Here is a 15,309-nt window from a genome sequence, read left to right on the forward strand (position 1 = left end):
TAGGCTGCTTCCTTTAACGCATTTAGGCCTGACCTCAAAATTTAAAAACAATCTTCTAAATCCTCCAGTTTTCTGAAATAAATATTTTCACGAATTTTCAAAAATAGCAGACCTACAAGCTCGTAGCGCGCCACTCGGTGGCGCGCTACGAGCTTGTAGATCTGCTATTTTTCAATAGCTAAATTATAACATAATGTTTAAAACACCAAAAGGGGTTCCCTCCCAAAATGGGTTAATGTTTAGTCTTAGTCAGCCATTTTGGCTTATACAATTGGGTATTTCCAAATTCTCACTATTCTACTTATTACATTTCTCTAATGAGAGAATGGATACGAGTCATCTGGATTGTTTCCAAAGGTCTCCTTCCCTGACTTATATTTAATGTTTTTCTATTTTTTTCTATGTATCTTTTGTTGTCTTACAATTCTAGAATAATGGGTCTAACATGTAAAGCTTTAAGTTGATTAATGTCTGTTATAGGTCTATTAACTTTCCAGGCACTTTAGGGGCCGGCCCCATAATAATAATGAATTGCATTTTTATAGCGCTTTTCCAAGTGCTCAAAACGCTTTACAATGGTTCATTCATTCATACATTGGGAGGTGAAGCGGCGAACAGTCGACGCCAGCGTCCTCACTTCCCACATCCACACACCAATGGTGGCAAGCTTACACCGACCGAATCATTGGAGGCAATGTAGGGTTCAGTGTCTTGCCCAAGGACACTTCGACATGTGGACAGGAGGAGCCGGGATTCGAACCGCCGACCCAGGGATCATTGGACGACCTGCTCTACCTCCTGAGCCACAGCCGCCTTGGTACCATAAATAGAGTCTCCATGTTGACATCTTGCAAGATGATAACAGTTAACACCTGTACTCAATTGCATTTGATTGTATCTCATACAGTATATAAATACCTCACTTCCTGTTGTCTTGTCACAACGCTGAGGAAGGCCGACCAGGCCGAAACGCTTACCTTGTCTGCTCGTCAGAGGTAAATAAATCATGTGAAAAGGACATACAGTATCTTGAGTGCTGGCATTTTCTTCATTTTACCATAGAGTTATATAAAATGGAGATGTCACCGGATTTCTCCTCTCATCCACTTGTATTGAGTTGCCCACTTGTACAGAGTGCATTCTGGGATTGGTATTGTCTTGGTTTGTACAAGCCTGGAATCAAGGCTGTAGTGACTTAAATTTTACTTTGGAAAACAGATGGAGGGCCAAATATAGTGCAGTGGTCAGTGGTCGTCATCCGCACGCACGCACGCACGCACGCACGCACACACGCACGCACGCACGCACGCACGCACGCACGCACTTGAAATAATGATTCACACTGTGATACCGATGAATAGGAATTATACTATTATTATATATATACTTCATAAAATAGGAATTTAAAAAAAATCCAAAAAGGTAGCACATCCAAAAATTAAACAAACGGCGGACAAAGTACTCACATTTCCATTTCTTTATTGGCACACACCAAAAAGGAACGCTTACGCGTTTCGGCTATGCAGCCTTCATCAGAGCATCATGATCATGAGCTATACTATTAGCTCCACTGATCCATTAAAATAAACATGCTCTGAAAATGCACGCGGCCCATCCATCTAACAACTTGTGGTCAGAACCAGAATGTTCCCAAAAATGTTAAGTTGTCATCTGACTACTTAGGTTGATAACCATACTGTAGGTTGGGAACATTAGCCGATAATAGCAGATACTTTTGGCAAAGAGGTCTAGTGTAGACGGAAGAAAGAGCAGACCATACAGAGACAAAGATCAATGTGTTTTTTTGACAGTTTAAGTGGTTAAAGATGGGAAAATTCAACCTAAACACTGATGACAGTGCTGTCAAACAAGTCTATGAAGCTATATGAGATGTATGAAAAGTGAACTTTTAATCTGTAGCACGATTTAATACAATAATAGTGGAGGTCCCTGCTTCATCTATCTCTCAGTTAAGGGGTCCTGGGCCTGAAAAAACATTGAAGACCCCTGTTCTAGAAACAAAAGCAAAGGTGGCAGTGCTGCAGATGTCCATTAAGTGGACTCTTAACAAGGAGAGATTGGATTCCGCTGGGGGAGAGATGATCGCTCGGCGTCGGCTCAAACCTCTAATGATGTAATGGAGCGCCGGCCTGACCATGATGGAGGGTTATTATGGTCCCTCGTTAAAGGATGGAGAGCGCCACCGTTGCCGCCTATCAACCGCTGTTTGTTTCAATTCCCGCTGATGGATCACAGCTGGGTGGTTGGCGGCACCCATGCTATAGGCTCAGTAGGGGAGGAGATGATACAGAGCTGTGGTGCTGTTGGGAAACTCTGATAGTGTACCAACACTAATGGAACCAACTGAACCCTTTACGGGTCTATTCTGTACGCTCTCTGAGTTACAGACCTGTAAGGGCCATTTGGTTCCATTCTGTAAACTGATCGAGTTACAGGCTTTTAAGGGTGCATTTGGTTCCATTCTCTACACTAGACCTGTCAGCAAGGTGTTGGACTGTCCAGTCCAAAACTGCTGTCGGGTGAGGTCCCCATTTTTGAAGTGAAACATGAATCGCAGTAAACTTTTGTCGATGCTGCTGCAAATAAAAGAGACCGGTAAAAACTGTGTGAACTCCCCCTGTGTGCACATGCCATGCCATCAATCAACTGGCTTGTCGCACCTGTCCTTATCCACCAGCTGATTGCTATACGGCGCCCCGGCCCTCAAGGTGAACCCACCCACAATCACCCCCGAGGCACACAAAGTAGAATGGCTCCTCTCAGATACATTGGAGGATTAATTGAACCGACGAAGCACATAGCAGAAAAGCGTTCAGACCGTAGACATCACACCCACACGCCTGTCCTGCCCTGCCAGCTGTCCCTTTCACACAGCCGTCAACTGGGCTCTGTGACTATACCCCTGATGCCGGCTTGACAATGGAACAATAATGACCCACCATTCCTTGTTCTATAGAACACAGCGAGGCGGGAGAATGGTGGCATCATTCCCTCTTTGAGCAGGCTGTGTAAAAAGGTCTCTTTCTCTCTCTCTATCAACCCCTAATCCTATCCCAGCACATTCCAAACACCTTTATTGTATTTCCAAGCTCCACATCTCTTGTTAATTGTCATGTCCAGTGCATGGCTAAATCTGGTGGGTTAGGGCCTATTTCGACTGTTAAATGACACACACGCTCTCTTCTCTTCTTGATACATTTTTCATATCTACCGAACATCCTCTTGGCCTATATAGTGTCTGTCTGTTATTGTCACTGTCGGGTAGAAACCTCTTATCTCCAAATTCAAACTTTTTCTGTTTTTTCTGTTTTATTTTTTATTTTCATATACCACCCTACTTCATCACATCATCACAAAAGTAGTGAAAATATCCGATCTTTAAAGAAATAAAAGGTTTTGGACATTCAATAAGGTTTCCACCCGATGGTGACGTTATGTAACATCTGCCTGCTGTGCCTACAGCACCATGGTGCTCCAACGCCTACTGTATGACAGCCACCATCATGTCCTCTCCATGCAGTGTTCTGCTCTCCTGTGGTCCCTTTTACAAACACTTTTTTCTTCTCCTCGTCGCATGGCTCCATAGTCTTCACGCTGTTTTCCCCCTTTCCTGTTGTTCTTTGTCTCTCACGCTATCTCTCTGCATTTTGATGAGACTTTTATAGTCTAAACTGTTATTATCGAATTGAACAAGTCGTATATCACAGGCTTGGATTCATACCATGTTGTGGCTGAAGTGTGAGGCAGGCTGCTGTTAAGCCAGCTGAAGTGAAGTCAAACTTTCTTTGGCTATGTCAGTAAGAACAGTATGGCAGTACTGCAGAGCACACAAACAAGCAAATGCATTGCCTTGCAGAGGTTCATTTGAGCGGTTCTTCAATCTTTAACTAGCATCTCTAACTAGCAGAGACACAATGAGAACATTGTGTGTGACTACTGACTAGTCAGAAATTCACGGTTCATATTGCTTTCTTTCAGCAATCTACCATTTAATGTACCTGCACCATGGACAGTTTAGAACAGGCAACATTTTTCAGGCCAAGGACCCACAGCTGAAAGAGAGAGATGAAGCAGCCCTCGCCAGATTTCTTGGATGGCTTCAGAGACTTGTTTGGCATGAAGCACTGTCATCAGTGTTGTGTAAATTTAGGTTTTGTTTGTTTTTTCCCACATTTTTATCGTTTCCCATATGTAAGATTCATGTTGACATGTATTTTCGGACATTTAACCACTTAAAGTCAGCTTGTGGATTGGCCATTTTTGTTTAATTGTCCCCCAGAATAGGGATGCTAAGCATACTGTATCAAGTGCTTGATATAAACAAATAAACAAACAACTCTATGACACAAAGATTTGATGGCCCCCCTGTAGTAACTCTGAGAACTCCCCAGGGGTCCTGGACCCCTGTTGAAGGTCCATGGTCTAGACTAGAAGAACTGTTAGGAGGTACAAACCTCTAGAATCCCTCTCTGAGTGCATGGTGAGTACAAACACGGCCAGATGGCAAGCAATTAAAGGAGCACCCATGTTTCCCACTACTGTGTCTTCCACAGGATTCAATCTCAGACAAATGATGATAAAGCCCACCCATCTTCACTTAACACGGCCGCCTGACGGATGCATGTGTTTATTCCAGCTTCAGCTGGAAGAAAGTTGACTTGGAGTAAATGGTGCAGGCTTGAAGGTTGAAACACCTATTAAAGACCATTGGTTCATCTGTAACATGTGACATGTAAGGGGTATAGAACTCTGACATTTGATCCTCCAGGCTACTCTCCAGGATTGTTAGGTCTGTGCCTCCCTGTCAGATCCCCTAAGACGAACACTACTCTTTCTGAACAATGGAACGGGGTGTCTGAGTTTCCCATCTCTGCACCATCACTCCTCCATGTTGGGGACTGTCAACCTCAACGCTGTCAACCTCAACGCTGCATGGGGGACTTTAAAGAGATGGGGAAAGAAAGCTGCATATTATTTCTTTGTGAAAGTTGCGCTTTGACTGGGAGGAGAGCGTTGAGGTGGACTGTGGTTTTTCGCCTGGAATCTTCCACAACATGATGGTTGGTGCTCCCTATATAATAACATAATAACATACAGTAATGGTACAATTATGCAAAATTGTACAAAATGTTAATGGGATCCTAGCATATTTCAAAGTGTAAAAGTTTACAGGCAGTGCACATGTAGTGGGACCCTGCAAGGGTCCATTTGGTTCTTAAGCAACTATCGATGATTTAGCCTCCCTGAAATGCCCTCATGTTTCAGATCAGTGGAGTGGCGATGATACTAATAGGATAGAGTGATGTGTGGCGGTATAGACTACAACCTTCATTTTAGAGGCTCTATTTACCATATTTAAAGATGATTTCTGTCCTGGCTGGTTGTGTTACCATACAAGACATGAATAGATCAAAGAAGTGAGCTCAATAACAGATCTATAAAAAATGTCTCATACAGTACTTGTGTTTGACTCCAAACGTTTTTCTCAGCTGCTGAAGGACATAGAGTGGCTGGAGGGGTAATTATTTTGTTTATTAGGCCTGTGTGTGTGTGTGTGTGTGTGTGTGTGTGTGTGTGTGTGTGTGTGTGTGTGTGTGTGTGTGTGTGTGTGTGTGTGTGTGTGTGTGTGTGTGTGTGTGTGTGTGTGTGTGTGTGTGTGTGTGTGTGTGTGTGTGTGTGTGTGTGTGTGTGTGTGTGTGCGTGTGTGTGTGTGTGTGTGCGCAAACCTCTATTTCTTGAGTTTGAGAACGGACGACACTCGCATGTGTGGGTCGACTCCTTGTTTGATGACGTCATCACATTGGACTAAATATTACTTTTTTTCCCAGTAACTGGTAATATTACTATAATTACTTTGCATTTCGAGTAATAATTTTACTAATTATGTTACTATTTTCCAAAAGTAACTTCACAAGCCTTGGTGACACTATGGGCTTATTGGTGTTTATAGACTGCAGGGTTCGAGTTGCTTTACAGGCTGCTGATCCGGTCTAGATCTAGACCGGGTGTACTTGTCTGTACATGTGAATTATCGAATGCGGAAGAACGGGGCTGTTATTTCGGTTCCTTTGCCAGATTGTAGTAAGTCACCAGTGTTATGTATGTTCCTTTTTGAGTTTTGTTCTTAAACTATGTAGCATTTGAGCTCGTCTCTGTCTGCACTTGGGTCCTACAATGTCCTGCCTCGCACACGTGACAGGGGTCTTTTTTTATCTCGGGCATATCCTATTATGATCATTTAGGATAACATCTCTGTGTTAAAAGAGGTGTCTCCAAGATGACACCTCAGGAGGCTCCTGCCCTGATGGGCTGTCAATGTGACGAGGCCTGTGGTTGTGCTGTTGTCATATGTTTTTTCTGCTTGAATATTCTTCAATTATTGTCAACACTTGCACTTTGAGTGGATATTGACATTTCCCATAATACATCCATACGTCCCGACACACAAACAACATGACAGTCAGGCATAGTTTGTTCAAAGGCAGATTGGACAAAAATCTGACTAAAAAGCCATGTTTATTCCATTCCAGAGTTCTATTATGGCATCTCTTCGGCAGATACCATAATTGTGAAGTGAGTAACAATTTACAATTTAGGCATTTAGCAGACGCTCTTAATCCAGAGCGACTTACATTATGCAGGAACAAAAGTATGGGAATACATCACATATATAAAATGCATTTATCAAGAAACATGCGTAAGCTAAGAACGTAACTAGAACATATCTATATAATGACACTATACATACAGTATTAACTATACATATATACTATACTATGCTATACATATGTAGGCTACTATGATGTGCTAAGACTATATACAATGCAATTATTGTGCTGTCTACATGACATGCTATAAGTCTGTTTCAAATGCTATCTAAGTCTAAAAAGTGCTATCTAAGGGGGTAGGATAAGTGCTATGGGCCATGATGGAGTCTGAAAAGGTGGGTCTTCAGACTACGGCGGAAGATTGGGAGTGATGCCGCAGTTCTGACTGCAACGGGGAGTGCATTCCACAGTTTTGGGGCCAGAAGGGAGAAGAGTTTGGGACGTGTGGAGCGTTGGCCCGGCGTTTTTAGTGAGGGTACTTCCAGCTTTCCTGCGTTGGCTGATCTGAGTGCGCGGGAGGGTTTGTACATTACATTACATTACAGTCATTTAGCAGACGCTTTTATCCAAAGCGACTTACAATAAGTGTATTCAACATAGGTAGGGAACAAAAACTACTAATCACCAGAAGTCTTTAGTGCATTTTCTGCAAAAACAAGCAACCAAGAGTATACCTAGCGCTAAGGTAAAAGTGCAATATATCAGCTACCAATTTCCTTAACCGGATGAGACAAAATAGCTAAATCAAATGAGCATGAGCTAAAACAATTAAGTGTATCGACTAAACAAGATCCAATAAACAATACAACAATAGAAAACAAACGTTCGTACAACTAGTTAACAACAAGTAGGTCAGGCAGAGAGGAAGGGTAGTGTTTCCTGAAGAGGTGGGTTTTCAACCTGCGGCGAAATATGGGCAGTGACTCTGCTGTCCTAACATCAGTGGGGAGTTCATTCCACCACTGTGGGGCCAGAACAGAAAAGAGTCGTGACCGTGTGGATCGGCCAGAAGGACCCTTGAGTGACGAGGCAATCAGTCGCCCCGAGGTGGCAGACCGAAGTGGTCGGGCAGGGGTGTAGGCATCGACCATAGCCCGGAGATAGGAAGGAGCTGTTCCTTTCACTGCCCTATAGGCTAACACCAGGGTTTTGAACTGGATGCGGGCCGCTACGGGGAGCCAGTGTAGAGAACGGAGAAGGATGGTTGTGTGGGAGAACTTGGGGCGGTTGAACACCAGACGAGCCGCAGCTTTCTGAACAAGCTCCAGAGGTCTGATGGCAGATGCCGGAGCACCAGCAAGGAGGGAGTTGCAGTAGTCCAGGCGGGAGATGACGAGAGCCTGGATGAGCACCTGGGCTGCCTTCTCCGTGAGGAAGGGGCGAATCCTCCTGATGTTGTAGAGGAGGAATCTGCAGGACCTTGTCACTGATGCGATGTTTGCCGAGAACGTCAGTTGATCGTCCAGGGTCACACCCAGATTTTTCGCAGTCCGAGTTGGTTTGTAGGGTTCAATCATGCTTGCAAGATATGGGGGAGCCATACCTTTGGTTGCTTTGAATGCCAGCATCAGAGTTTTGTATTCTGTGCGGGCAGCGACTGGGAGCCAGTGCAGGGAGCGGAGCAGGGGGGAGACATGTGAGAATTTTGGCTGGTTGAAGACCAGACGAGCTGCGGCATTTTGGATCATTTGGAGTGCCATATGCTCTTGTGAGTGCTAAGCGTGTGATGTATTCCATTGCGTGCTGTTGCTTTTGGCCGTGGCAGTGTTAATGTATGTTCCCCATGCCAATAACGGCCCCTTTGAATTTCAGAGGATATTAGATTGACCCCAAGGGTGCGCCAGTGTTCCTGGAAATGATTCTCTCTCTCTCTCTCTCTCTCTCTCTCTCTCTCTCTCTCTCTCTCTCTCTCTCTCTCTCTCTCTCTCTCTCTCTCTCTCTCTCTCTCTCTCTCTCTCTCTCTCTCTCCCTCCTGCAGGTGGTGTGTGTATAGCTCAGTCTCTGAAGATCCCCAGAGAACCGAAACCAGGGGAGTTTGACAAGCTCATCATGCGCCTGCTGGAGACTCCCAACGCCCGCGCCGTCATCATGTTCACCAATGAGGACGACATCAGGTGCTTATAACACACACACACACACACACACACACACACACACACACACACACACACACACACACACACACACACACACACACACACACACTCTGTTAGTGGAATGTTTATCCATGGTCAGTTAATGCAGACACTGAGATAACAACATGTCAATTAAGCTGCATGGTGAGGTGCAGTTCACTCCTCACTGCAGTGGGGTCATCAGTGAGGTCATCAGTGGGGTCATCATCCACTGCTCTCTCCATCTGATTAACATAACATACTGTAAATAGCATCACTAGAGCATAGAACACTTCGCCCAGTGCACTTCACCCAGTGGTGCAAGAAGTACTTTCTACTTAACACACCAGACTCATCCCTGAAGCTGACTATAGCATCACTAGAGGCAGTGTTGTCCCTGAACGCGTTCAAATAACCATCATTCACGAACCCGTCCATATTCTGGGTAGCCTCGGTACCCAGGCTTTCATTTTCGTTGCCTGGGGAAACGCATTGGCCACTCTGGTCTAGAAGTGGGAGTCAACCCTTCCGCGTGGGCGTCGCTCCAAATGATGTGACGTAGTGCTGCACTAGGGGGGAGAGGAGGGACCGGGGCTGACTGACAGATCGGTGAACCAATCAGGGCGTGCGCAAATCTCAGCCGTGACCCGCCCCTCTAGACCAGAAACCGTTAGCTCAGGCTATATTTTGCGTGAATGTGAACTGAACGTACTGTATTTCTGCTTGATGAGCGTTATTGTGCATTGTGTATGTGGCGGAAAAAAACACCAATCTGTTCCGCTCCTAAGGCCTCATACACACATATCAAACACATGGTATGTGTCTTGTCTGTGTTTGATGGCCGCCCCAATGCTTTTCCAATGGTTTGACCGAACATTTGTGTTTGATGGCTGTGTTCTGCCCATGCAACAAAAATGTTTGGTCAAACCATGTGGCTCCCATTGGGCAAGCATTGAGGCGGCCATCAAACACAGACGGAACACAGAACATGCGTTCTGTATGTGTGCATGAGATAAAGCATAATATAATAATAATAAGCCCAAATCCGACACCAAATTATCTCTGGAGCGCGTGCGCAGCGCGATGAAGTTTCAGAGAGGAGACGATGATGATGCTTGTGCACTCGCAGACAAGACGCACTGATCCACAGACAGCCGGGCACAGAACATGTCCCGACCCAAAACACTGAGGTAAACATGTTGCCACCGAAAACTAGATTCCAATAGCTTGTTATTTTGCAAGCTGTGTGTACAATGCATGATCGCCTCGGCCAACAAAACACTCTCACATGACCCACAGTGAAGCCTGATTTAATCTTCGCTGTCGTGTACGCAACATGTCGTGAGCTTGTAGATTAGCTATTTTCAGCACGTGGAAATATGCAGTATGTGTTCCAAAACAATAAAAGCATCAGATTTCACAAGTTCATTTTCACATGGTCCATAAAAAGACAGAAGCAAAGTGGAAAAGGATTACTGATTCGGTGGAATTTCACAAAAGGGTGCAAAGAGTGCAAAGAGGCCTAAACATTGTCGACACCTAATTAAATTGGCTATTTTTTCCAAAATGTAAACGAATAAGGAATTAATTTGGATAATGGTAATGGACATATTGTAAATGTTGTATTGGGCTTTAGTTCAAATTTTTGAATGATGAACTATGAGTGGGCTCCATGCAGGAGCTGGTTGGTGCATCACCTCTGTTTTTTTTTTTTTTTTTTTATAATTTTTATCCCACGATTTTGTAACCCATTTTCACCCCTGTGTCAATTATCTAATGTGATCCTGGGCTCTACACACCCTCCGCCAACCTAGTCCCCATATATGGGGGACATGGGGAGAGCAACGGACTTGAACTCATGCTTCCTTCATGCCTGAGTGTCCAAGTTGCTCCTCCTGACAGGGGGGAGTTTCCTTGGTTGGACGTAGCGCGTGGAAGGAACACGTTATTCCAACCAGTTTCTTTCCCCTCCATAAGGCGCCCCGGCTGGCCAGGGGGAGGCAGTTTAGAGAGCAGGATTACTGCATGTTTTTTGTGAGGGTACCTACCCTAGGGGACACGGGGAGAACATGCAAACTCCACACAGAAAGGCCCTTTCGACCTCTGGTTTCTTTGATGGCGAGACCAATTTCTGCTTTTCGAGACCAATGTCTGCTTTCTGTGGCACCATTATCAAAATATACAGTAGGCCTACCAAAGCAGAAGTACTCAAATGTTTTAAACATTTTCAAACTTTTCTTTCTTCTATTATTATTTTCCAGAAACAGCCTAACTACAAGCTCACACGTTGTGAGGTTATAGATTGGCTATTTTATAATATCCGGAGTATAAAATGGGGATAATAGTTAATGTATGTTTTATAATAATAATAATATGCAAAGTTTTCAAATAATTGTGGTGGAGTAAAAAAATACAATTTGCCTCTGAGATCAAGTGGAGTGGAAGTATGAAACAAATATATTCAAGTAAAGTAAAAGTACCTCAAAATTGTACTTAAGTAACAGTATTGTACTCGAGTAAATGTACATTCATTAGTTACTCTCCAGTCTCCACCAGTGCACTTCACATGCACTGCATGCATCCACCCTCTGACCTCTGTTGACCGAGGGCCCAGGAGAGAGACAGAGCCGGGTGGCAGTGCAGGGGAAGTGGGGGTGCCATCTGCTCCACTGCCCAGATCCTGCAGGCATCTATTTTTATTATATCGTCCCTGTCATTTCAGAAACCTCGTATTTCCTTAATCTAATCTTTTGGTGGGTTTTTTTGGTGTTTATTTTTCATAAATTCCTGTAAAGAATAGGGACACCAGGTTGAAAGTGGTAACCCTGTAAGACACACCGTTGCAATAATACAACATATTTTAATTAATTAATGAATTAATTAATTTTGTTTCTGCTCTTTTTTCACCTAAACGTCATCATTGATGTTCATTGCAATGCCATTGGTCATGATATTTGCATATAAATACCCCCCACAGAGGCTGAAATGAAATGACGTAGTGAAATATATGTTTTTCACACTTTTAGACCATATCCATGGTCATCATATAGGTATACCCAACAATGGATGTGTATTTTTATATGAAATAAAAATCTAATTTTCTTTTCTTAAAGGTGTAATGAAACGGAAATGGTGGACATTTTATTATGAAGTTTCAAACGGTTTCAAGTTGAAACACCGGTCTGAAGTTTCTGAACCAATCAGAGCGTCGCATCCCTTCAGGCGATGGGACGGTAGCTAGGGAGTGTTGCTATGCTATACGCAGCAATGAAATGAAATCTATATTTACCCAGGGTATCTGGGCTAAGCTCAAGAACTTGTTTCCAGCCAGGCCCTGCTCATAGAACACATTTCATCGTAGTGGTTGATGCCTTGTTCAAGGGCATTTCAGCGGTGGTAATTTTAACGTGTCGGACGGCTGGTTCGAACTGGGAACCTTCCGGTATCTAGACCGCGCCGCTATCCGTTCGGCCACCGCTGCCAGCGTGGTGTGTGTTTGTTTACAAATGAAATAGACGGCCAACTGTACCAGTTTACTGTTATGTGGCTTATTTCTACCCTATAATGTTTTCAGATACATATTTTAGCGTGATGATTAAGTTGAAACCGAGTAATACACTGTCTGGATGTTATCTGGAATGGGAATAAAAACGGAGGATTTCTGTAATCAATAGCAGCTGTGCTGCACGGATGCGCACATATGGAGAGGATACGGGTGAGCTTCATTTTTATTGGCTTTTATCGATGTTGGCCTCGACACGTCATCACGCAGCACGTTTTCGTTTTCAGGAAGTAATAAAAACAATATTTGTATGGACTTTTGATATAAAAACACACAAAAATGAGAATTTTCCCATTTTTTTGGCATCCATTGTTAGGTATGCTCATATGATGACCACGGAGATGGTCTAAAAGTGTGAAAAACGTATTTTTCATTTCACTACACCTTTAAAAGTTTATTACACGATTTTCTAAAAATCCAATTTGAACGTGATGCGTGATGACGTTGAGTCCTGCATGAATAAAAATGAATCTTGATTTCATTCACCTGTTTGATTCCCATAGCTGCAGTTCCTCCAAACAACAGCTGATGTTGATTACAGAACTACTCCGTTTTTAATCTCATTCAAGATGACATCCAGACTGTGTATTACTCATTTTAAACTTAATCAGCAAGCTAAAATGTGAAAAATATGAAAACTGGTTAGAAATAAGCCACGCAGTAGCTGCATGCTCTGTAATCATGCAGACAATTGTCCTGATTGTTTGTCCTGATGAAGGTCTAATCGACCGAAATGTCGACTTAATAAAGAGCAACATTTTGGCAAGTGTCTGACAGTGTGTGGGACCTTTTCTTTGTATACTACCACGGCGCAGGAGCGGCCGCCGGGCCCCTACCCCCATGGGCCCTGATGTGACTGCTTTGCCTGCTTCCCCTATATCTCCGCGCCTGACTTCATGTCATCAGGCGAGCGGAACACACGGCAGAAACCAAAAGTGCCTGTGTTATGCCAGAATATGTCCACTGTCGACAAATGTTCGGGTCGCTGTGGGAGCGAGCAAGGGGACGGATCATAAAGTGGAGGGGGGACTTATAAGGGGTTATGGGCGGATGTTATATAGGGGGGGGGGGGGGGTTAGTTATGAGTCCACCCCATAGACCAATTATTTGTTTACAAACATTGGGACTGGGCGCACGGGTGACTGTTTCATGTAATCAATTCCCAACAGATCTCCAAACCTGTTGTTTTGGGGAGCGCTGGTTTCAGTCCATTCAACCTCCTCTTGTGAGTTGGCTAGTGAGGTGCACCCTAGGAGACATTTATACTTCAAAGCCCAACAGTATTGCGCACAGAGAACAGCTGATATACAAGCTCACATCGCATCGCAAATGCGACTGTTGTGAGCGTAGAGGTCTGCGTGCACGACACCATCGCGGGACGAAGCATGAATTATACTTGATGGACTGCAGGTGCGCGTGCAGCCATGCACAAATAGGCTCTGCTGCTGTTATCATGAGCGCACCTCCCGTTCTTATGACAGCGACTGGAGGTGTGGTTTTGAGGACAACTGTTTTGAATTGCTATTATTGTTCAAACACAACAGAAACCAAGGATTATATATTTCAAGGGCGAGAGATCACAATAAAAATCCTAATCATTCTTCCTCCACACTGGGAGAAGAACAGCATCTAAAAGTTTGATGGGGCATTTTTTACACGTGAGAACTTTCCCATTGCATCTTATGAGAGGTGGTGTTTTTCTGCTGCCTTTATGCGCGCGCATGCTGTTTCTTATCAATGTGACGTCGTCATCCGTCGTCATCCCACTTTTTTCTTGTAGCTATAACGCAACGCACACACAACGTGTATAACTGCGACGCAAAAAACTATCATATGAATGTTTTTTTTAAGATATAAAAGCATGCATGAACACATCAAATACTAAACATGCACACAGCAATTACCATTTGAGCAGCCATCAGCTGGGTGGAGCTGAAACTGAATTGGACCCACAGGTTCATGTACGTTTCAACCGCTTTAATAGGAGGAACATGCTGTTCTGACTAGTCCTACTAATTACTATGGTCAACACCAACTTCATGGTCCAATGAGAATCCAGCGGTCTACCCTAGACCAGGGGTTGGCGTCGCGACCCACGGGTTGAGAACCCCCCCTAGACATTGTTTATATATTCGCTCTGCACCGTGAGGTCGTTTACAACTTGCTTGTTCTTGGACTTCTGTCAGATACTGCTCTCCTCTTTGATTGGTTGGGTCAATGTGTTTGTTTGTTTGTTTGTTGGTCCCGCCAGGCGCATCCTGTACGCAGCAAAGCTCAACAACCAGACGGGCCACTTCCTGTGGGTGGGCTCCGACAGCTGGGGCGCCAAGATCTCCCCAGTGGTGGGCCAGGAGAGGGTGGCAGAGGGGGCCGTCACCATACTGCCCAAGAGAGCCTCTGTGGATGGTAAGACATGCAGGGCAGCATGCTTCCCTGGGGAAAAAAAGAAGGGAAAAAAGTGGTGGAAGCATGTAGTAGACATGCTCTGTTACAAGTAAAAGTCCGGTGTTCAAAATTGACTTGAGTAAGAGTACCAAAATATTGGCATCAAAACATACTCAGTCATTATGCAGTATGTCCCATTTCACACGTTCGTCGTGTATAAAAATCATTTGAAAATGATTGTAGTGGAGTATAAAGTACAACATTTTCCCTTGAGATGTGGTGGAACAGACGTAAAAGTATTGACATTTTAAAATACTCCAGTAAAGTAAGCGTACTTGAGTACATGAACTTAGCTACTTTACACCACTGTCTTCAGTGGCTTTACCCATATGAAATGATAGGATGTAAATCATGTAATGACCTTCAGGTAGAATCCAGCGCATCGATAGTTCATTGAGACACGGAAGGCAGAAGGTTTAACATATAATCCCCCCTTTATTCTCTATCAGCAATTAATTCTGTTCCTTTAAATCATTCTCTATCAGCAATTCATTCTGTTTCCACACCTAAGCGGAAAACGGCCGACAGCCGCGGACAGAAGAAGCTGTTCGCAGCTTCT

General features: G+C 44.0%; 1 protein-coding gene across 3 annotated transcripts in view; it reads left to right on the forward strand.

The window, feature by feature from the left end:
• Nucleotides 1-15,309, forward strand: part of grm8b (glutamate receptor, metabotropic 8b) — a 289,106-nt gene that overhangs the window by 141,892 nt on the left and 131,905 nt on the right. For all 3 annotated transcript variants that reach the window (XM_079500972.1, XM_079500973.1, XM_079500971.1), the window contains exons 3-4: nucleotides 8,608-8,743; nucleotides 14,557-14,711. In XM_079500972.1, coding sequence (XP_079357098.1) covers nucleotides 8,608-8,743; nucleotides 14,557-14,711 — 291 coding nt within the window. The remainder of the gene's footprint in view (nucleotides 1-8,607; nucleotides 8,744-14,556; nucleotides 14,712-15,309) is intronic.

Source organism: Electrona antarctica (assembly GCF_951216825.1).
Source record: "Electrona antarctica genome assembly, chromosome: 5".
Taxonomy (NCBI): domain Eukaryota; kingdom Metazoa; phylum Chordata; class Actinopteri; order Myctophiformes; family Myctophidae; genus Electrona; species Electrona antarctica.